This window comes from Pseudophryne corroboree, chromosome 8 (assembly GCF_028390025.1).
Source record: "Pseudophryne corroboree isolate aPseCor3 chromosome 8, aPseCor3.hap2, whole genome shotgun sequence".
Classification (NCBI taxonomy): Eukaryota; Metazoa; Chordata; class Amphibia; order Anura; family Myobatrachidae; genus Pseudophryne; species Pseudophryne corroboree.
Genome location: NC_086451.1, coordinates 451,504,144 through 451,527,870, shown reverse-complemented (window position 1 = coordinate 451,527,870; position 23,727 = coordinate 451,504,144). Strand labels below are relative to the sequence as shown.

The following is a 23,727-nucleotide window of genomic DNA, read 5'->3' as shown; positions in this document are numbered from 1 at the left end:
CATGGGGTCTCACAGCTGCCAGAATGACAGATGCATGGGGGTCTCACAGCTGCCAGGATAATGACAGAAGCATGGGAGTATCACAGCTGCCAGGATAATGACAGATGCATGGGAGTATCACAGCTGCCAGGATAATGACAGATGCATGGGAGTATCACAGCTACCAGGATAATGACAGATGCATGGGGGTCTCACATCTGCTAGGATAATGACAGAAGCATGGAGTCTCACAGCTGCCAGGATAATGACAGATGCATGGGAGTATCACAGCTGCCAGGATAATGACAGATGCATGGGAGTATCACAGCTGCCAGGATAATGACAGATGCATGGGAGTATCACAGCTACCAGGATAATGACAGATGCATGGGGGTCTCACAGCTGCCAGGATAAGACAGTAAGACATCTCCAGTCTCTGCGGTACCCTAACACTGGGCAGGCTGCAGGATGACAGGACATTGTGCTGGCTGGTTGCTGAGCTCTGCCTCTGTATGGAGTACGGACTACTCCAATGGTGCATACTGCATAGTAAAAACAAAATAGCTTCTGACGAACGGAGAACGAGAAAATACTTAGGCGCTGTAAGGGCGGAAGTTCTCTCCTGCCCTCTCTGTCACTTCCTGGTCCTGATCAGGAAGGGAACATAGCACTATAGAGTAGACAGAGTATGGATTGGACGGGGGATGATGACGCTTTTCCGGCCATTCAGTTATCGCGGTAGAGGGACCCGGATCGTGCTGTGCCACGTCTGTATCTGTCTGTGGCTGTGCCGGCTCCTGTGCAGGTGAGACCGGAGCACAGAGCTCACACACACCGGGGACTGTGGCGGCCCTCTGGGGGTATAGTGGGGTTTAATGGGGGAGCAGGCATGTTACAGTGGGGTGTAATGGGGGAGCAGGCGGTGTTACAGTGGGGTTTAATGGGGGAGCAGGCATGTTACAGTGGGGTGTAATGGGGGAGCAGGCGGTGTTACAGTGGGGTGTAATGGGGGAGCAGGCATGTTACAGTGGGGTGTAATGGGGGAGCAGGCATGTTACAGTGGGGTGTTATGGGGGAGCAGGTGGTGTTACAGCGGGGTGTAATGGGGGAGCAGGCGGTGTTACAGTGGGGTGTAATGGGGGAGCAGGCATGTTACAGTGGGGTGTAATGGGGGAGCAGGCGGTGTTACAGTGGGGTTTAATGGGGGAGCAGGCATGTTACAGTGGGGTGTAATGGGGGAGCAGGCTGTGTTACAGTGGGGTGTAATGGGGGAGCAGGCTGTGTTATAGCGGGGTGTTACAGTGGGGTGTAATGGGGGAGCAGGCAGTGTTACAGTGGGGTGTAATAGGGGAGCAGGCGGTGTTACAGTGGGGTGTAATGGGGGAGCAGGTGCTGTTACAGTGGGGTGTAATGGGGGAGCAGGTGCTGTTACAGTGGGGTGTAATGGGGGGCAGGCGGTGTTACAGTGGGGTGTAATGGGGGAGTAGGCGGTGTTACAGTGGGGTGTAATGGGGGAGCAGGTGCTGTTACAGTGGGGTGTAATGGGGGGCAGGCGGTGTTACAGTGGGGTGTAATGGGGGAGAAGGCGGTGTTACAGTGGGGTGTAATGGGGGAGTAGGCGGTGTTACAGTGGGGTGTAATGGGGGAGCAGGTGCTGTTACAGTGGGGTGTAATGGGGGGCAGGCGGTGTTACAGTGGGGTGTAATGGGGGAGTAGGCGGTGTTACAGTGGGGTGTAATGGGGGAGCAGGTGCTGTTACAGTGGGGTGTAATGGGGGAGCAGGCGGTGTTACAGTGGGGTGTAATGGGGGAGCAGGTGGTGTTACAGTGGGGTGTAATGGGGAGCAGGCAGTGTTACAGTGGGGTGTAATGGGGGAGCAGGCGCTCTTACAGTGGGATGGTAATGGGGGAGCAGACGGTGTTACAGTGGGGTGTAATGGGGGAGAAGGCGGTGTTACAGTGGGGTGTAATGGGGGAGCAGGCGGTGTTACAGTGGGGTGTAATGGGGGAGCAGGCGGTGTTACAGTGGGGTGTAATGGGGGAGTAGGCGGTGCTACAGTGGGGTGTAATGGGGGAGCAGGCGGTGTTACAGTGGGGTGTAATGGGGGAGCAGGCGGTGTTATAGCGGGGTGTAATGGGGAGCAGGCGGTGTTACAGTGGGGTGTAATGGGGGAGCAGGCGGTATTACAGCGGGGTGTAATGGGGAGCAGGCGGTGTTACAGTGGGGTGTAATGGGGAGCAGGCGGTGTTACAGTGGGGTGTAATGGGGGAGCAGGCGGTGTTACAGTGGGGTGTAATGGGGGAGCAGGCGGTGTTACAGTGGGGTGTAATGGGGGAGCAGGCGGTGTTACAGTGGGGTGTAATGGGGGAGCAGGCGGTGTTACAGTGGGGTGTAATGGGGAGCAGGCGGTGTTACAGTGGGGTGTAATGGGGAGCAGGCGGTGTTACAGTGGGGTGTAATGGGGGAGCAGGCGGTGTTACAGTGGGGTGTAATGGGGGAGCAGGCGGTGTTACAGTGGGGTGTAATGGGGGAGCAGGCGGTGTTACAGTGGGGTGTAATGGGGGAGCAGGTGCTGTTACAGTGGGGTGTAATGGGGGAGCAGGCGGTGTTACAGTGGGGTGTAATGGGGGAGCAGGCGGTGTTACAGTGGGGTGTAATGGGGGAACAGGCGGTGTTATAGCGGGGTGTTACAGTGGGGTGTAATGGGGGAGCAGGCGGTGTTACAGTGGGGTGTAATGGGGGAGCAGGCGGTGTTACAGTGGGGTGTAATGGGGGAGCAGGCGGTGTTACAGTGGGGTGTAATGGGGGAGCAGGCGGTGTTACAGTGGGGTGTAATGGGGGAGCAGGCGGTGTTACAGTGGGGTGTAATGGGGGAGAAGGCGGTGTTACAGTGGGGTGTAAAGGGGGAGCAGGCGGTGTTACAGTGGGGTGTAATGGGGGAGCAGGCGGTGTTACAGTGGGGTGTAATGGGGGAGAAGGCGGTGTTACAGTGGGGTGTAATGGGGGAGCAGGCGGTGTTACAGTGGGGTGTAATGGGGGAGCAGGTGCTGTTACAGTGGGGTGTAATGGGGGAGCAGGCGGTGTTACAGTGGGGTGTAATGGGGGAGCAGGCGGTATTACAGCGGGGTGTAATGGGGAGCAGGCGGTGTTACAGTGGGGTGTAATGGGGGAGCAGGCGGTGTTACAGTGGGGTGTAATGGGGGAGCAGGCGGTATTACAGTGGGGTGTAATGGGGGAGCAGGCGGTGTTACAGTGGGGTGTAATGGGGGAGCAGGCGGTATTACAGTGGGGTGTAATGGGGGAGAAGGCGGTGTTACAGTGGGGTGTAATGGGGGAGCAGGTGCTGTTACAGTGGGGTGTAATGGGGGAGTAGGCGGTGTTACAGTGGGGTGTAATGGGGGAGCAGGCGGTGTTACAGTGGGGTGTAATGGGGGAGCAGGCGGTGTTACAGTGGGGTGTAATGGGGGAGCAGGCACTGTTACAGTGGGGTGTAATGGGGGAGCAGGTGGTGTTACAGTGGGGTGTAATGGGGGAGCAGGCAGTGTTACAGTGGGGTGTAATGGGGGAGCAGGTGGTGTTACAGTGGGGTGTAATGGGGGAGAAGGCGGTGTTACAGTGGGGTGTAATGGGGGAGCAGGTGGTGTTACAGTGGGGTGTAATGGGGGAGCAGGCGGTGTTACAGTGGGGTGTAATGGGGGAGCAGGTGGTGTTACAGTGGGGTGTAATGGGGGAGCAGGCGGTGTTACAGTGGGGTGTAATGGGGAGCAGGCGGTGTTACAGTGGGGTGTAATGGGGGAGCAGGCGGTGTTACAGTGGGGTGTAATGGGGGAGCAGGCGGTATTACAGTGGGGTGTAATGGGGGAGCAGGCGGTGTTACAGTGGGGTGTAATGGGGGAGCAGGCGGTGTTACAGTGGGGTGTAATGGGGGAGCAGGCGGTGTTACAGTGGGGTGTAATGGGGGAGCAGGCGGTGTTACAGTGGGGTGTAATGGGGGAGCAGGCGGTGTTACAGTGGGGTGTAATGGGGGAGTAGGCGGTGTTACAGTGGGGTGTAATGGGGGAGCAGGTGGTGTTACAGCGGGGTGTAATGGGGGAGCAGGCGGTGTTACAGTGGGGTGTAATGGGGGAGCAGGCGGTGTTACAGTGGGGTGTAATGGGGGAGCAGGCGGTGTTATAGCGGGGTGTTACAGTGGGGTGTAATGGGGGAGCAGGCGGTGTTACAGTGGGGTGTAATGGGGGAGCAGGCGGTGTTACAGTGGGGTGTAATGGGGGAGCAGGCGGTGTTACAGTGGGGTGTAATGGGGGAGTAGGCGGTGTTACAGTGGGGTGTAATGGGGGAGCAGGTGGTGTTACAGCGGGGTGTAATGGGGGAGCAGGCGGTGTTATAGTGGGGTGTAATGGGGAGCAGGCTGTGTTACAGTGGGGTGTAATGGGGGAGCAGGCGGTGTTATAGTGGGGTGTAATGGGGGAGCAGGCGGTGTTACAGTGGGGTGTAATGGGGGAGCAGGCGGTGTTACAGTGGGGTGTAATGGGGGAGCAGGCGGTGTTACAGTGGGGTGTAATGGGGGAGCAGGCGGTGTTACAGTGGGGTGTAATGGGGGAGCAGGTGGTGTTACAGCGGGGTGTAATGGGGGAGCAGGCGGTGTTACAGTGGGGTGTAATGGGGGAGCAGGCGGTGTTACAGTGGGGTGTAATGGGGGAGAAGGCGGTGTTACAGTGGGGTGTAATGGGGGAGCAGGTGGTGTTACAGCGGGGTGTAATGGGGGAGCAGGCGGTGTTATAGTGGGGTGTAATGGGGAGCAGGCTGTGTTACAGTGGGGTGTAATGGGGGAGCAGGCGCTGTTACAGTGGGGTGTAATGGGGGAGCAGGCGGTGTTACAGTGGGGTGTAATGGGGGAGCAGGCGGTGTTACAGTGGGGTGTAATGGGGGAGCAGGCGGTGTTACAGTGGGGTGTAATGGGGGAGCAGGCGGTGTTACAGTGGGGTGTAATGGGGGAGCAGGTGCTGTTACAGTGGGGTGTAATGGGGGAGAAGGCGGTGTTACAGTGGGGTGTAATGGGGAGCAGGCTGTGTTACAGTGGGGTGTAATGGGGGAGCAGGTGCTGTTACAGTGGGGTGTAATGGGGGAGCAGGCGGTGTTACAGTGGGGTGTAATGGGGGAGAAGGCGGTGTTACAGTGGGGTGTAATGGGGGAGAAGGCGGTGTTACAGTGGGGTGTAATGGGGAGCAGGCTGTGTTACAGTGGGGTGTAATGGGGGAGCAGGCGGTGTTACAGTGGGGTGTAATGGGGGAGCAGGCGGTGTTACAGTGGGGTGTAATGGGGGAGCAGGCGGTGTTACAGTGGGGTGTAATGGGGGAGCAGGCGGTATTACAGTGGGGTGTAATGGGGGAGAAGGCGGTGTTACAGTGGGGTGTAATGGGGGAGCAGGCGGTGTTACAGTGGGGTGTAATGGTGGAGCAGGCGGTGTTACAGTGGGGTGTAATAGGGGAGCAGGCGGTGTTACAGTGGGGTGTAATGGGGGAGCAGGCGGTGTTACAGTGGGGTGTAATGGGGGAGCAGGCGGTGTTACAGTGGGGTGTAATGGGGGAGCAGGCGGTATTACAGTGGGGTGTAATGGGGGAGAAGGCGGTGTTACAGTGGGGTGTAATGGGGGAGCAGGCGGTGTTACAGTGGGGTGTAATGGGGGAGCAGGCGGTGTTACAGTGGGGTGTAATAGGGGAGCAGGCGGTGTTACAGTGGGGTGTAATGGGGGAGCAGGCGGTGTTACAGTGGGGTGTAATGGGGAGCAGGCGGTGTTACAGTGGGGTGTAATGGGGGAGCAGGCGGTGTTACAGTGGGGTGTAATGGGGGAGAAGGCGGTGTTACAGTGGGGTGTAATGGGGGAGAAGGCGGTGTTACAGTGGGGTGTAATGGGGGAGAAGGCGGTGTTACAGTGGGGTGTAATGGGGGAGCAGGCGGTGTTACAGTGGGGTGTAATGGGGGAGAAGGCGGTGTTACAGTGGGGTGTAATGGGGGAGCAGGCGGTGTTACAGTGGGGTGTAATGGGGGAGCAGGCGCTGTTACAGTGGGGTGTAATGGGGGAGCAGGCGGTGTTACAGTGGGGTGTAATGGGGGAGCAGGCGGTGTTACAGTGGGGTGTAATGGGGGAGCAGGCGGTATTACAGCGGGGTGTAATGGGGAGCAGGTGCTGTTACAGTGGGGTGTAATGGGGGAGCAGGCGGTGTTACAGTGGGGTGTAATGGGGGAGCAGGCGGTGTTACAGTGGGGTGTAATGGGGGAGCAGGCGGTGTTACAGTGGGGTGTAATGGGGGAGCAGGTGGTGTTACAGCGGGGTGTAATGGGGGAGCAGGCGGTGTTATAGTGGGGTGTAATGGGGAGCAGGCGGTGTTACAGTGGGGTGTAATGGGGGAGCAGGCGCTGTTACAGTGGGGTGTAATGGGGGAGCAGGCGGTGTTACAGTGGGGTGTAATGGGGGAGCAGGCGGTGTTACAGTGGGGTGTAATGGGGGAGCAGGCGGTGTTATAGCGGGGTGTTACAGTGGGGTGTAATGGGGGAGCAGGCGGTGTTACAGTGGGGTGTAATGGGGGAGCAGGCGGTGTTACAGTGGGGTGTAATGGGGGAGCAGGCGGTATTACAGTGGGGTGTAATGGGGGAGAAGGCGGTGTTACAGTGGGGTGTAATGGGGGAGCAGGCGGTGTTACAGTGGGGTGTAATGGGGGAGCAGGCGGTGTTACAGTGGGGTGTAATGGGGGAGCAGGCGGTGTTACAGTGGGGTGTAATGGAGATTGCCATTAGGACTTAAAGATGGATGGAGAGTCAGGAGCAGACTGTGTTAGGTAGGATATTATAGGGTCTTGACAGCAGTACAGGGACTGGGCGGTGTGGTAGCGGGACAGGGGACTGGGCAGTGTAGCACAAGGACTGGGCAGTGTGGCAGCGGTACAGTATTTGGGCAGTGTGGCAGCGGTACAGTATTTGGGCAGTGTGGCGGCGGTACAGGGACTGGGCAGCGTGGCAGCGGTACAGGGACTGGGCAGCGCTACAGGGACTGGGCAGCGGTACAGGGACTGAGCAGCGTGGCAGCGGTACAGGGACTGGGCAGCGGTACAGGGACTGAGCAGCGTGGCAGCGGTACAGGGACTGGGCAGCGTGGCAGCGGTACAGGGACTGGGCAGCGGTACAGGGACTGGGCAGCGTGGCAGAGGTACAGGGACTGGGCAGCGTGGCAGCGGTACAGGGACTGGGCAGCGGTACAGGGACTGGGCAGCGTGGCAGAGGTACAGGGACTGGGCAGTGTGGCAGCGGGACTGGGCAGCGTGGCAGCGGTACAGGGACTGGGCAGTGTGGCAGTGGTACAAGGACTGGGCAGCGGTACAGATCTCCCCTGCACTTACAGTCACTATCACCGATGATTATAACAGCCATTGTATCTTGCAGGTGAGATGGGGTGTATACGTCGGACAAGATGTTTGGCAGGCGCCGTGTTGTTGGCGCTGGTGGTGCTAAATTTGTTAATGAGTGCAGCATTTGCGCAAAATCACCATGGTCACAGCCATGGAGAACATCATCACGGACACAGCCACGAAGACCTCCATCACGGGCATAGCCACGGTCACCATGGGCACAGTCATGACGACCACAACGGGCACAGTCACAGTCATGACGACCACCACGGGCACAGCCATGGTCACAGTCATGAAGACCACCACGGGCACAGCCACGGTCACAGTCATGAAGACCACCACGGGCACAGCCACGGACATAGTCCTGAGGATCTTAATGAATTTCAGAACCGCTGGAAGCTGGGAGACGCACCATCTCGAGGTGAAGCCGAGGAGCGCATCAGAAGAGAGGTCACAAATGATGCTCCACCACCTTCCCCAGGGCCAAGGGAGAAGATGGAGCCTTTAACACTATGGACATATGTGAGCAAGCACCGATTAATTATGAGAAGCTGGAATACAGCTATAATAGCCATAAGATGTTTCTACAGCTACCTAAATGTGCTTCCCCTGACTGCTCGGCCCATATCCCTGATCTCTTCTCCCCCTCCTCTTCTTGAGCATGTGATTTAGAATTCTCCCATGTGTTTCATTTCCCACCAATGATATCTCTGACCATTCTATCTTCCATGACCTGCATTTGACGTACCTGCCACCTGCTTCCTTCTCATATTCCCTTCCGTAATGCTCTCTTTGTCTCCCTGCAGGCTATCGGCGCCACGCTCCTGATCTCCGCTGCTCCGTTCTTCATCCTCTTCCTGATTCCGGTGCAGTCCAACAGTAGCCAGCATCAGTCCCTGCTCAAACTGCTCCTGAGCTTTGCTTCAGGGGGGCTGTTGGGAGATGCCTTTCTGCACCTTATCCCCCACGCCCTGGGTATGAAATATTCATTCCTCCTGGCTGTGCGCCATCACATAGTAATGCCATCAATTCATACCTGCATCTTTCCCTAGAGCCACACTCTCACCACCAGGAGGCAGAGGAGACTGCTGATTCGCACGGCCACGGACACTCTCATGGTGAGGACTCACAATTATTGTCAGGATTTCACAGTAAACAGAAGTGGCATTCCGCTGAATTAAGTATAAACCCATCTACATCGAGCGGACACACAGTCTACACGTTCAGTTGACTAGGAATAACTGTTTAGGGCAGTGCGGATGGTGTAATGGTTAGTGTTACTGCCTCACAGCACTGAGGTCATTGGTTCCATTCCCACCTTGGCCCTAACTGTGTGGAGTTTGTATATTCTCACCATGCTTGTGTAGGTTTCCCCCACATTCCAAAAATATACCGGTAGATTAATTGGCTTCCGACAAAAAAATTAACCTTAGTGTGTACGTGTGCATGTGTTTAGGGCTGACTAGATGGGCCAAGTGGTTCTTATCTGCCGTGACATTCTATGGGGGAGATTCAAATGTTTGAAAAGTCGGTTGGGTGTCTGATTTTTCCTGTCTATTAGATAGACACCCAACTGACTTTTCAAACATTTGAATCTCCCCCTATGTTTCTAACTGTTCTTAGACAATCCAAGAGAAGTGTGTGGCTGTATTATTTCTGGACAGGTGAGGCGTTCTTTTGGTAGAAAAAAAAAATAAAAAATATATATTTCTCTGACGTCCTAGTGGATGCTGGGACTTCCGTAAGGACCATGGGGAATAGCGGCTCCGCAGGAGACTGGGCACAAAAGTAAAAGCTTTAGACTAGCTGGTGTGCACTGGCTCCTCCCCCTATGACCCTCCTCCAAGCCTCAGTTAGATTTTTGTGCCCGAACGAGAAGGGTGCATGCTAGGTGGCTCTCCTGAGCTGCTTAGAAGTAAAAGTTTAAATAGGTTTTTTTTATTTTCAGTGAGTCCTGCTGGCAACAGGCTCACTGCATCGTGGGACTAAGGGGAGAAGAAGCGAACTCACCTGCGTGCAGAGTGGATTGGGCTTCTTGGCTACTGGACATTAGCTCCAGAGGGACGATCACAGGTTCAGCCTGGATGGGTCCCGGAGCCGCGCCGCCGGCCCCCTTACAGAGCCAGAAGAGCGAAGAGGTCCGGAGAAATCGGCGGCAGAAGACGTTCCTGTCTTCTAATAAGGTAGCGCACAGCACTGCAGCTGTGCGCCATTGCTCTCAGCACACTTCACACTCCGGTCACTGAGGGTGCAGGGCGCTGGGGGGGAGTGCCCTGAGACGCAATAAAACACTGTAAAAACCTTATATGGCTAAAGAAATGCATCACATATAGCTCCTGGGCTATATGGATGCATTTAACCCCTGCCAGTTTTCCTGAAAAAAGCGGGAGAAAAGGCCGCCGTGAAGGGGGCTGAGCCTTTCTCCTCAGCACACAAGCGCCATTTTCTTTCACAGCTCCGCTGGAAGGACGGCTCCCTGACTCTCCCCTGCAGTCCTGCACTACAGAAACAGGGTAAAACAGAGAGGGGGGGGGGCACTATTGGCAGCTAATATATAAATACAGCAGCTATAACAGGGAGTAACACTTATATAAGGTTATCCCTGTATATATATAGCGCTCTGGTGTGTGCTGGCAAACTCTCCCTCTGTCTCCCCAAAGGGCTAGTGGGGTCCTGTCCTCTATCAGAGCATTCCCTGTGTGTGTGCTGGGTGTCGGTACGATTGTGTCGACATGTATGAGGAGGAAAATGATGTGGAAGCAGAGCAATTGCCTGTGTTAGTGATGTCACCCCCTAGGGAGTCGACACCTGACTGGATGGTCGTATTAAAAGAATTACGTGACAATGTCAGCACTTTGCAAAAAACTGTTGACGACATGAGACAGCCGGCAAATCAGTTAGTGCCTGTTCAGGCGTCTCAGACACCGTCAGGGGCGCTAAAACGCCCGTTACCTCAGATGGTCGACCCAGACACGGATACTGAATCCAGTGTCGACGGTGAGGAGACAAACGTAATGTCCAGTAGGGCCACACGTTACATGATCACGGCAATGAAGGAGGCATTGAACATTTCTGACACTACAAGTACCACAAAAAAGGGTATTATGTGGGGTGTGAAAAAACTACCAGTAGTTTCTCCTGAATCAGAGGAATTAAATGAGGTGTGTGATAAAGCGTGGGTTTCCCCCGATAAAAAACTGCTGATTTCTAACAAATTATTGGCACTATGCCCTTTCCCGCCAGAGGTTAGGGCACGTTGGGAAACACCCCCTAGGGTAGATAAGGCGCTCACACGCTTATCAAAACAAGTGGCGTTACCGTCTCCTGATACGGCCGCCCTCCAGGAACCAGCTGATAGAAGGCTGGAAAATATCCTAAAAGGTATATACACACATACTGGTGTTATACTGCGACCAGCAATCGCCTCAGCCTGGATGTGCAGTGCTGGAGTGGCTTGGTCGGATTCCCTGACTGAAAATATTGATACCCTGGATAGGGACAGTATTTTATTAACTATAGAGCATTTAAAGGATGCTTTACTATATATGCGAGATGCACAGAGGGATATTTGCACCCTGGCATCAAGAGTGAGTGCGATGTCCATTTCTGACAGAAGGGCGTTATGGACGCGACAGTGGTCAGGTGATGCAGATTCCAAACGACATATGGAAGTATTGCCGTATAAAGGGGAGGAGTTATTTGGGGTCGGTCTATCAGACCTGGTGGCCACGGCAACGGCTGGAAAGTCCACCTTTTTACCCCAGGTCACCTCTCAGCAGAAAAAGACACCGTCTTTTCAAACTCAGTCCTTTCGTTCCTATAAGAACAAGCGGGCAAAAGGCCACTCATTTCTGCCCCGGGGCAGAGGAAGGGGAAAAAGACTGCACCAGGCAGCCTCTTCCCAGGAGCAGAAGCCCTCCCCCGCTTCTGCCAAGTCTTCAGCATGACGCTGGGGCTTTACAAGCGGACTCAGGCACGGTGGGGGCCCGTCTCAAAAATTTCAACGCGCAGTGGGCTCACTCGCAAGTGGACCCCTGGATCCTGCAGGTAGTATCACAGGGGTACAAACTGGAATTCGAAGACGTCTCCCTCTCGCCGATTCCTGAAGTCTGCTCTTCCAACGTCTCCCTCCGACAGGGAGGCAGTATTGGAAGCTATTCACAAGCTGTATTCCCAGCAGGTGATAATCAAGGTACCCCTCCTACAACAGGGAAAGGGGTATTATTCCACGCTGTTTGTGGTACCGAAGCCGGACGGCTCGGTGAGACCAATTTTAAATCTAAAATCCTTGAACACTTACAAAAAAATGGTTCAAATTCAAGTTGGATTCACTCAGAGCAGTGATAGCGAACCTGGAAGAAGGGGACTATATGGTATCTCTGGACATCAAAGATGCTTATCTCCATGTCCCAATCTTCCCTTCTCACCAGGGGTACCACAGGTTTGTGGTTCAAAACTGTCATTATCAGTTTCAGACGCTGCCGTTTGGATTGTCCACGGCACCCCGGGTCTTTACCAAGGTAATGGCCGAAATGATGATTCTTCTTCGAAGAAAAGGCGTCTTAATTATCCCTTACTTGGACGATCTCCTGATAAGGGCAAGATCCAGGAAACAGTTAGAGTTCGGAGTAGCACTGTCTCAGGTAGTGCTACGTCAGCACGGGTGGATTCTAAATATCCCAAAATCACAGCTGATTCCAACAACACGTCTACTGTTCCTGGGGATGTTTCTGGACACAGTCCAGAAAAAGGTGTTTCTCCCGGAGGAGAAGGCCAGGGAGTTATCCGAGCTAGTCAGGAACCTCCTAAAACCAGGCCAAGTGTCAGTGCATCAATGCACGAGAGTCCTGGGAAAAATGGTGGCTTCTTACGAAGAAATTCCATTCGGAAGATTCCATGCAAGAACTTTTCAGTGGGATCTGCTGGACAAATGGTCCGGATCGCATCTTCAGATGCATCAGCGGATAACCCTATCTCAAAGGACAAGGGTGTCTCTCCTGTGGTGGTTACAGAGTGCTCATCTTCTAGAGGGCCGCAGATTCGGCATTCAGGATTGGATGCTGGTGACCACGGATGCCAGTCTGAGAGGCTGGGGAGCAGTCACACAAGGAAGAAATTTCCAGGGCTTGTGGTCAAGCATGGAAACGTCTCTTCACATAAATATTCTGGAACTAAGGGCCATTTACAATGCCCTAAGTCAAGCAAGGCCTCTGCTTCAGGGTCAGTCGGTATTGATCCAATCGGACAACATCACGGCAGTCGCCCACGTCAACAGACAGGGCGGCACAAGAAGCAGGAGGGCAATGGCAGAAGCTGCAAGGATTCTCCGCTGGGCGGAAAATCATGTGGTGGCACTGTCAGCAGTGTTCATTCCGGGAGTGGACAACTGGGAAGCAGACTTCCTCAGCAGACACGACCTCCACCCGGGGGAGTGGGGACTTCACCCAGAAGTCTTCCAAGTGATTGTAAACCGTTGGGAAAAACCAAAGGTGGACATGATGGCGTCCCGTCTCAACAAAAAACTGGACAGATATTGCGCCAGGTCAAGGGACCCTCAGGCAATAGCGGTGGACGCTCTGGTAACACCGTGGGTGTACCAGTCGGTGTATGTGTTCCCTCCTCTGCCTCTCATACCCAAAGTACTGAGAATCATAAGAAGGAGAGGAGTAAGAACTATACTCGTGGCTCCGGATTGGCCAAGAAGAACTTGGTACCCGGAACTTCAAGAGATGCTCACGGAGGACCCGTGGCCTCTACCTCTAAGAAAGGACCTGCTCCAGCAGGGACCTTGTCTGTTCCAAGACTTACCGCGGCTGCGTTTGACGGCATGGCGGTTGAACGCCGGATCCTGATGGAAAAAGGCATTCCAGATGAAGTCATCCCTACCCTGATCAAAGCCAGAAAGGATGTAACCGCGAAACATTATCACCGCATTTGGCGGAAATATGTTGCGTGGTGTGAGGCCAAGAAGGCCCCCACATATACAGCCTCCTTTTGTGCCACCAGTGGCACCTTGGGATCTCAATGTAGTTTTAGGGTTCCTAAAATCACATTGGTTTGAACCACTCACCACTGTGGAATTAAGATATCTCACATGGAAGGTGGTATGCTGTTAGCTCTGGCGTCAGCCAGGCGTGTCTCAGAATTGGCGGCTTTGTCATATAAAAGCCCTTACCTAATTTTTCATTCAGACAGGGCAGAATTGAGGGCTCGTCCTCAATTTCTCCCTAAGGTGGTTTCAGCGTTTCACATGAACCAACCTATTGTGGTGCCTGCGGCTACTAGGGACTTGGAGGACTCCAAGTTGTTGGACGTAGTCAGGGCCCTGAAAATATGTTTCCAGGACGGCTGGAGTCAGAAAATCTGACTCGCTGTTTATCCTGTATGCACCCAACAAACTGGGTGCTCCTGCTTCTAAGCAGACGATTGCTCGTTGGATTTGTAGTACAATTCAGCTTGCACATTCTGTGGCAGGACTGCCACAGCCAAAATCTGTTAAAGCCCATTCCACAAGGAAAGTGGGCTCATCTTGGGCGGCTGCCCGAGGGGTCTCGGCTTTACAACTTTGCCAAGCAGCTACTTGGTCAGGGGCAAACACGTTTGCAAAATTTTACAAATTCGATACCCTGGCTGAGGAGGACCTGGAGTTCTCTCATTCGGTGCTGCAGAGTCATCCGCACTCTCCCGCCCGTTTGGGAGCTTTGGTATAATCCCCATGGTCCTTACGGAAGTCCCAGCATCCACTAGGACGTCAGAGAAAATAAGAATTAACTTACCGATAATTCTATTTCTCGTAGTCCGTAGTGGATGCTGGGCGCCCATCCCAAGTGCGGATTGTCTGCAATACTTGTATATAGTTATTGTTACAAAAAAATCGGGTTGTTTATTGTTGTGAGCCATCTTTTCAGAGGCTCCTACGTTTATCATACTGTTAACTGGGTTCAGATCACAGGTTGTACGGTGTGATTGGTGTGGCTGGTATGAGTCTTACCCGGGATTCAAAATCCTTCCTTATTATGTACGCTCGTCCGGGCACAGTATCCTAACTGAGGCTTGGAGGAGGGTCATAGGGGGAGGAGCCAGTGCACACCAGATAGTCCTAAAGCTTTTACTTTTGTGCCCAGTCTCCTGCGGAGCCGCTATTCCCCATGGTCCTTACGGAAGTCCCAGCATCCACTACGGACTACGAGAAATAGAATTATCGGTAAGTAAAATAAGAATTTACTTACCGATAATTCTATTTCTCATAGTCCGTAGTGGATGCTGGGACTCCGTCAGGACCATGGGGAATAGCGGGCTCCGCAGGGGACAGGGCACATCTAAAAAAGCTTTTAGGTCACATGGTGCGTACTGGCTCCTCCCCCTATGACCCTCCTCCAAGCCTCAGTTAGGTACTGTGCCCGGACGAGCGTACACAATAAGGAAGGATCTTGAATCCCGGGTAAGACTCATACCAGCCACACCAATCACACCGTACAACTTGTGATCTGAACCCAGTTAACAGTATGATAACACAAACGAAGTAGCCTCTGAACAGATGGCTCACAACAACAGTAATAACCCGATTTTTGTAACAATAACTATGTACAAGCATTGCAGACAATCCGCACTTGGGATGGGCGCCCAGCATCCACTACGGACTATGAGAAATAGAATTATCGGTAAGTAAATTCTTATTTTCTCTAACGTCCTAGTGGATGCTGGGACTCCGTCAGGACCATGGGGATTATACCAAAGCTCCCAAACGGGCGGGAGAGTGCGGATGACTCTGCAGCACCGAATGAGAGAACTCCAGGTCCTCTTTAGCCAGAGTATCAAATTTGTAAAATTTTACAAACGTGTTCTCCCCTGACCACGTAGCTGCTCGGCAAAGTTGTAATGCCGAGACTCCTCGGGCAGCCGCCCAGGATGAGCCCACTTTCCTTGTGGAATGGGCCTTTACAGATTTAGGCTGTGGCAGGCCTGCCACAGAATGTGCAAGTTGGATTGTACTACATATCCAACGTGCAATCGTCTGTTTAGACGCAGGAGCACCCAACTTGTTGGGTGCATACAATGTAAACAACGAGTCAGATTTTCTGACTCCAGCTGTCCTTGAAATATATATTTTTAATGCTCTGACAACGTCCAGTAACTTGGAGTCCTCCAAGTCGCTAGTAGCCGCAGGCACCACAATAGGCTGGTTCAAGTGAAATTCCGAAACCACCTTAGGGAGAAATTGAGGACGTGTCCTCAATTCTGCCCTGTCCGAATGGAATATCAGATATGGGCTTTTGTATGACAAAGCTGCCAACTCCGAAACTCTCCTGGCTGAAGCCAGGGCCAACAGCATGGTTACCTTCCATGTAAGGTATTTTAAATCTACCGATTTTAAAGGCTCAAACCAATGAGATTTGAGAAAATTTAGAACCACGTTCAAATCCCACGGTGCCACTGGAGGCACTATTGGGGGTTGTATATGTAGTACACCTTTGACAAAAGTTTGTACTTCAGGCACTGACGCCAATTCCTTCTGGAAGAAAATTGATAAGGCCGAAATTTGAACTTTAATGGACCCCAATTTGAGGCCCATAGACAATCCTGCTTGCAGGAAATGTAAGAATCGACCCAATTGAAATTCTTCCGTTGGAGCCTTCTTGGCCTCACACCACGCAACATATTTTCTCCAAATGCGGTGATAATGTTGTGCGGTCACTTCTTTCCTGGCTTTAATTAAAGTAGGAATAACTTCCTCAGGAATGCCCTTCTCTTTTAGAATCCGGCGTTCAACCGCCATGCCGTCAAACGCAGCCGCGGTAAGTCTTGGAACATACAAGGTCCCTGCTGAAGCAGATCCCTTCTTAGAGGTAGAGGCCACGGATCCTCCGTGAGCATCTCTTGAAGTTCCGGATACCAAGTTCTTCTTGGCCAGTCCGGAGCTACCAGTATTGTTCTTACTCCTCTTTTCCGTATAATTCTCAGTACCTTTGGTATGAGAGGCAGAGGAGGGAACACATACACTGACTGGTACACCCACGGTGTTACCAGAGCGTCCACAGCTATTGCCTGAGGGTCTCTTGACCTGGCGCAATACCTGTCCAATTTTTTGTTGAGGCGAGACGCCATCATGTCCACCTTTGGTTTTTCCCAACGGTTCACAATCATGTGGAAAACTTCTGGATGAAGTCCCCACTCTCCCGGGTGAAGGTCGTGTCTGCTGAGGAAATCTGCTTCCCAGTTGTCCACTCCCGGGATGAACACTGCTGACAGTGCTACGACATGATTCTCCGCCCAGCGCAGAATCCTTGCAGCTTCTGCCATTGCACTCCTGCTTCTCGTGCCGCCTTGTCGGTTTACGTGGGCGACTGCCGTGATGTTGTCGGACTGGATCAACACCGGCTGACCCTGAAGCAGCGATTTTGCCAGGCTTAGAGCATTGTAGATCGCTCTTAGCTCCAGTATATTTATGTGAAGAGACGTCTCCAGGTTTGACCACACGCCCTGGAAGTTTCTTCCCTTTGTGACTGCTCCCCAACCTCGTAGGCTGGCATCCGTAGTCACCAGGACCCAGTCCTGTATGCCGAATCTGCGGCCCACTAACAGATGGGCAGTCTGCAACCACCACAGGAGAGACAACCTTGTTCTCGGTGACAGTGTTATCCGCTGATGCATGTGCAGATGCGATCCGGACCATTTGTCCAGCAGATCCCACTGAAATGTTCGTGCATGGAATCTGCCGAATGGAATCGCTTCGTACGAAGCCACCATCTTTCCCAGGACTCTTGTGCATTGATGTACTGACACAGTTCCTGGTTTTAGGAGGTTCTTGACAAGTTCGGATAACTCCCTTGCTTTCTCTTCCGGGAGAAATACCTTTTTCTGAACCGTGTCCAGAATCATGCCCAGGAACAGCAGATGTGTTGTCGGGGTCAATTGAGATTTTGGAAGATTTAGAATCCACCCGTGTTGCTGAAGCACTACTTGTGTTAGCGCTACACCGACTTCCAGCTGTTCTCTGGACTTTGCCCTTATCAGGAGATCGTCCAAGTAAGGGATAATTAATACGCCTTTTCTTCGTAGAAGAACCATCATTTCGGTCATTACCTTGGTAAAGACCCGAGGGGCCGTGGACAACCCAAACGGCAGCGTTTGAAACTGATAATGACAGTCTTGTATCACGAACCTGAGATACCCTTGGTGTGAGGGGTAAATCGGGACATGTAGATAAGCATCTTTTATGTCCAAGGACACCATGAAGTCTCCTTCTTCCAGATTCGCTATCACTGCTCTGAGTGACTCCATCTTGAACTTGAATTTCTTTATGTACAGGTTCAAGGATTTCAGATTTAGAATAGGCCTTACCGAACCGTCCGGTTTCGGTACCACAAATAGTGTGGAATAATACCCCTTTCCCTGTTGTAGGAGGGGTACCTTGACTATCACCTGCTGAGAATACAGCTTGTGAATGGCTTCCAAAACCGACGTCCTTTCTGAGGGAGACGTTGGTAAAGCAGACTTTAGGAACCGGCGAGGGGGAGACCTTTCGAACTCCAGCATGTAACCCTGAGATACTATCTGCAGGACCCACGGGTCCACTTGTGAGTGAACCCATTGATTGCTGAAAATCTTGAGTCGACCCCCCACCGTTCCTGAGTCCGCTTGTAAAGCCCCAGCGTCATGCTGATGGCTTTGTAGAAGCCGGGGCGGGCTTCTGTTCCTGGGCAGGGGCTGCTTGCTGCCCTTTCTTACCCTTTCCTCTGCCTCGCGGCAGATAAGACTGTCCTTTTGGTCGCTTTTTATAGGAGCGAAAGGACTGCGGCTGAAAAGACGGTGTCTTTTTCTGTTGGGAGGGGGTCTGAGGTAAAAAAGTGGATTTGCCGGCAGTTGCCGTGGCCACCAGGTCCGAAAGACCGACCCCAAACAATTCCTCTCCTTTATATGGCAATACTTCCATATGCCTCTTGGAATCCGCATCACCTGACCATTGTCGCGTCCATAAACTTCTTCTGGCAGATATGGACATCGCGCTTACTCTTGATGCTAGAGTACAAACATCCCTCTGAGCATCTCGCATATAAAGGAAAGCATCCTTTAATTGCTCTAGAGTCAATAAAATACTGTCCCTATCCAGGGTATCAATATTTTCAGTCAGAGAATCCAACCACACTACCCCAGCACTGCACATCCAGGCTGAGGCTATTGCCGGTCGCAGTATAACACCAGTATGTGTGTATATACTCTTCAGTGTAGTTTCCAGCCTCCTATCTGCTGGATCCTTGAGGGCGGCCGTATCAGGAGACGGCAACGCCACTTGCTTTGATAAACGTGTGAGCGCCTTATCCACCCTAGGGGTTGTTTCCCAGCGCGCCCTAACCTCTGGTGGGAAAGGGTATAATGCCAATAACTTCTTGGAAATTAGCAGTTTTCTATCGGGGTTAACCCACGCTTCATCACACACGTCATTCAATTCCTCTGATTCTGGAAAAAATACAGGTAGTTTTTTCACCCCCCACATAATACCCCTTTTTGAGGTACCAGCAGTATCAGAGATCTGCAAAGCCTCCTTCATTGCCGTGATCATATAACGTGTGGCCCTATTGGAAAATACGTTTGTTTCTTCACCGTCGACACTAGATTCATCTGTGTCGGTACCCGTGTCGACTGACTGAGGTAAAGGACGTTTTACAGCCCCTGACGGTGTCTGAGACGCCTGAACCGGTACTAACTGGTTTGCCGGGCGTCTTATTTCGTCAACTGACTTTTGTAATGTGCTGACATTATCACGTAATTCCATAACTAAAGCCATCCATTCCGGTGTCGACTCCCTAGGGGGTGACATTACCATCATCGGCAATTGCTCTGCCTCCACACCAACATCGTCCTCATACATGTCGACACACACGTACCGACACACAGCAGCCACACAGGGAATGCTCTAATCGAAGACAGGACCCCCTAGCCGTTTGGGGAGACAGAGGGAGAGTTTGCCAGCACACACCAAAAGCGCTATAAATGTATATAAACAACCCTAGAAGGTGTTGTTTACTATATATGCGCTCTTAATATATAAATATCGCCAATTTATGCCCCCCTTCTCTTTGTTACCCTGTTTCTGTAGTGCAGTGCAGGGGAGAGACCTGGGAGCCTTCCTCACCAGCGGAGCTGAGCAGGAAAATGGCGCTGAGTGCTGAGGAGAATAAGCTCCGCCCCTTTTTCGGCGGGCTTTTCCCCGGTTTTTAAGAAACTGGCCTGGGTTAAAATACATACATATAGCCTTAATGGCTATATGTGATGTATTTATTTTGCCACTAAAGGTAATTATATTGCTGCCCAGGGCGCCCCCAGCAGCGCCCTGCACCCTCCGTGACTGAGTCAGTGAGCCGTGTGACAACAATGGCGCACAGCTGCCGTGCTGTGCGCTACCTTCAAGAAGACTGAGGAGTCTTCTGCCGCCTGCTTTCCGGACCTCCGTTCTGCCGTCTCTTCAGCGTCTGTAAGGGGGATCGGCGGCGCGGCTCCGGGACGAACCCCAGGCTGACCTGTGTTCCGACTCCCTCTGGAGCTAAGTGTCCAGTAGCCTAAGACTCCAATCCATCCTGCACGCAGGTGAGTTGGAAATCTCTCCCCTAAGTCCCTCGATGCAGTGATCCTGTTGCCAGCAGGAATCACTGAGATTGAAACCTAAAAAAAAACTTTTCTAAACAGCTCTTTAGGAGAGCCACCTAGATTGCACCCTCTCGGACGGGCACAAAAACCTAACTGAGGCTTGGAGGAGGGTCATAGGGGGAGGAGCCAGTACGCACCATGTGACCTAAAAGCTTTTTTAGATGTGCCCTGTCTCCTGCGGAGCCCGCTATTCCCCATGGTCCTGACGGAGTCCCAGCATCCACTAGGACGTTAGAGAAATTCTTATTATATATATATATATATATATATATATATATATATATATATATATATATATATATAATTTATATTTTGGGTTCTTTATTTATCTTGCCTCTGTAGGAGTGACAGCAGGTCGCATCTGTACATTTGTTGTAGCCTCAATCTTAAACTAGCCACAAACTCTCCTGATACGTGGTCACGATCTGACTGTTTGGCACTGGGGCATGCGGTTGATCGGAAGATGGTGGATATTTGCTTCCTGCATTTAACAACTTTCCCATTGACAATTCTTTTGGTTTCATTAGGGTTATTCTTGAGCAAGATGATAGATTTGGAAGCATCATTTTGTGTTCCGTTCCTTTTGTCATGCATATTTGTTCATCTGTTACTTAGGGGTCAATTCAATTACAAACGACTAAGTGTGGATATATGCCGTACTTACAGTACCGCCAGACTCGCAGATTTTTTTCTACAGCCCATAGAGCTACATACAAAACCCCATGCGTCCAGGGCCAGATAGGCGAGTTGCAGGCCTTTGGCGGCGATTCCTCACCATTACAACGGCAACTCGTGCCTAATTGAATTGACTCCTTGGTGTGAGTTACTATGTAGGTAACAGATGTTTAGATGTTCATTTTAACTGTCCATAATTCTCCCCGTTGTTTTTTTTTTTTCAGATCACAGCCACTCACACACGATGTGCGTTGGCCTGTGGGTTCTGGCTGGGATAATCGCTTTCCTTGTGGTTGAGAAGTTTGTGCGTCATTTAAAGGGGGAAGCAGGCCACGGTCACAGCCACGGTAAGCGGATTTCTGAATGATCTAGTTGGGATGGGAGAAGGGGGTTATATTATAAACATTCTTTTATGTTCCAACTGGAATCTGTTGCTGCCTTTCTCTGTGTCATCTAGTGGGGTTATGCACTTGCCTAATGTGGGAGGAATAGAAGACTCTGCATGTTTCTCATCTGTACTCTTTCTCACAGCTTCCACGGAAATCTCAGCAAGTGCCTCCAAGGAAAAAGAAGACAAAGCAGAAGTGAAAGGGGAACTGAGACAGAGGAAAAAAGAAAATAACGCTGCACAGACCAGCAAGACCGGAAAAGCGCAGCCCCCTCGATCAGGTCACAGGAGATAGTGAATGTTCAGGATTACTGAATGCTAGTCAAGATTCCATCCTTGAACTGTTCCCTCTCTGCCCCACACAGACATGACCGTCTCCGGGTACCTGAATCTCGCCGCCGATTTCACCCATAACTTCACGGACGGTTTAGCAATTGGAGCCTCTTTCCTGGTCAGCAGCAGTGTCGGCATTGTCACCACGATCACCATTCTCCTGCACGAGGTGCCCCACGAGATTGGTGACTTTGCCATCCTGGTTCAGAGCGGCTGCACCAAGAAGAAGGTCTGTGACCATAAGCCTCAGCCGGCTCTCACTTTTTTTCTGTTTACTGTTGTGGTTTTGTTACTTAGAGAATTGATCTTGAAGTTTGAAGCCAATGATCCGCTATTTTGGCATGGAAATCCTGTTTATAATTATTTCAAAGAGGGAAATGTATCAAACTTCAAAAGAAAAAGAGAGAGAGAGAGAGAGCGTGAAGTTGCCCATAGCAACCATTTTTATTCTGTCATTTTATAAATGGTTGCTATGGGCAACTTCTCCACTTTCTCTCTCGAAGGTATGATATATCTCCTTTAAAATCTTATATTCTGAAAACCGTTAATAATCCACTGTTTCTGCAGCCACAATTGCCTAATGACGGAACACAAACATACATGGCACAAAGTATAATCCTTGGTGACGCTAATGGCTGGTTCTCTGTTACAGGCAATGATGTTACAGCTCAGTACAGCTCTGGGGGCCCTTGCGGGCACCGCCTGCTCTCTCCTGGCTGAAGGAATCGGCGAAGCGGCCACGTTGTGGATTCTACCGTTTACTGCCGGTGGCTTCATCTACATAGCGACTGTCTCGGTCATCCCGGAGCTACTTAAAGATTCTCGTCCCGCTCAGTCAGTCCTGGAGACGTTCGGTCTGCTGCTAGGAGTTGCCATGATGGTTCTCATTGCGCAGTTTGAGTAGGCAGCCTGTGACGTCATCAAGCAAAAGGGGCATGTGCCGAGATACGACCTTTGGTCGGTGTATGTCGCCGCTGGATGCTGGTGACATGTCTGTGACGTCATGGGACAGTGGTGACATCACAGCCTTATCTCCCTTTGGAGATGCAGTGGTGTTATAATGTGATGTCATAGTCCACTCCACTTCATTTTAATCGTTATGCTGAATTTACTTATTCTGGGCCAAACCGCAACCTAAATGCGAAACACCAAACCCTGACCGTCAGCGCTGGCCTGTCTCGTTGTTTCCAAACCGCAGTCCAGAGCAGTTCTTACTTTACTCCATTCCATTAATTAGCTTTCTATTTGCAGGTATATTATCGGGAACAGAGGTGGGTCAGAATTCCCGGCCACTGGATCAGAAGAAACGTTTATAAGTGATCCCTAATGTCTTTTCACTTCCTCGCAAATACAAAAACCAGGTGTAGGACATTTTCTACATCCTATGTGGGCTATAGAGAACTAGAGAAGAAGTAGCGGTGATGGGAGATTAGATGTAATCTATGTACATGTTTAATTAGATATCTGGAGTCTATAGTGCAGAGGAGACGGCAACAATTAGTCTTTCAGCTCATGTTACACCCTGTGCTATGTCTAGATGTCAGCTTGTCTGAACTAGGGTTCCGCATTGCCCTTTTTATGCTTGACGTCCCATGGAGACGGCGCCCCCTGGCTGGCGGGCGGGCAGTGAGGTCGTACACTCCTGCCTGCTTTAGGCTATGGCTCTCTCCGTATCCATATGCTTTATGTGGGCTGATGGAACCTCTTATTTTGATTTCATGAAGACTTTTTGTTTGTATTCCTCCATATTTTTATTTTTTATTTTAACTAACTGGAATAAAACAATGGGAATAAAAAGAATGAAGATATACTTCCGGTCTCCGTTTTTGCACTGCGCTTCGGACGGTCAGAGTTGCGTGGTTATTACGTCGTGTAATTGAGACCATTACACAAGGCTCTGGCACTTGTGTTGTGTTAGTGGCTTCTTACCTGCTGATAACCAGTCTCACAATCTCCTGCTTTCTAGCACATGATTTTATGTATGTCTAGCCTTAAATTTACACTGCAAAAATCGGTTATAAAATAATCCAGACATTTTGGTGCATACGGTGTGATCAGTGACCCGTAGGCTGGAGAACCCTGTCACTCAGATATTGTAAAGGAGATGCCTCAAACCTTTTAAATAGGACAAATTGCTCATATTTACCAATAAGCTTCTAGTTATCATTTATCAAGTACATTCTATAAAATGATACCTAGAATCTCGTTGCTATGGGCAACTTACCAACGGCCCTCTTTAGAAGGCTTCCTATATCTACCCCTGTAAGAGAAATGGACAGTGTACAGAGGTAGCTAACAATGTAT

At 51.5% G+C, this 23,727-nt stretch overlaps 1 protein-coding gene across 1 annotated transcript; it reads left to right on the top strand.

Annotated features, from left to right (window-relative positions):
• The first annotated feature begins 640 nt into the window (after positions 1-640).
• SLC39A7 (solute carrier family 39 member 7) lies at positions 641-23,233 on the top strand. The gene is made up of 8 exons (XM_063938267.1): positions 641-784; positions 7,417-7,904; positions 8,189-8,357; positions 8,435-8,500; positions 20,927-21,049; positions 21,234-21,371; positions 21,456-21,652; positions 22,076-23,233. Exons 2-8 carry the CDS (start codon positions 7,422-7,424, stop codon positions 22,325-22,327), a joined length of 1,428 nt encoding a protein of 475 aa, XP_063794337.1. The 5' UTR covers positions 641-784; positions 7,417-7,421; the 3' UTR covers positions 22,328-23,233.
• The last annotated feature ends 494 nt before the right edge of the window (positions 23,234-23,727 follow it).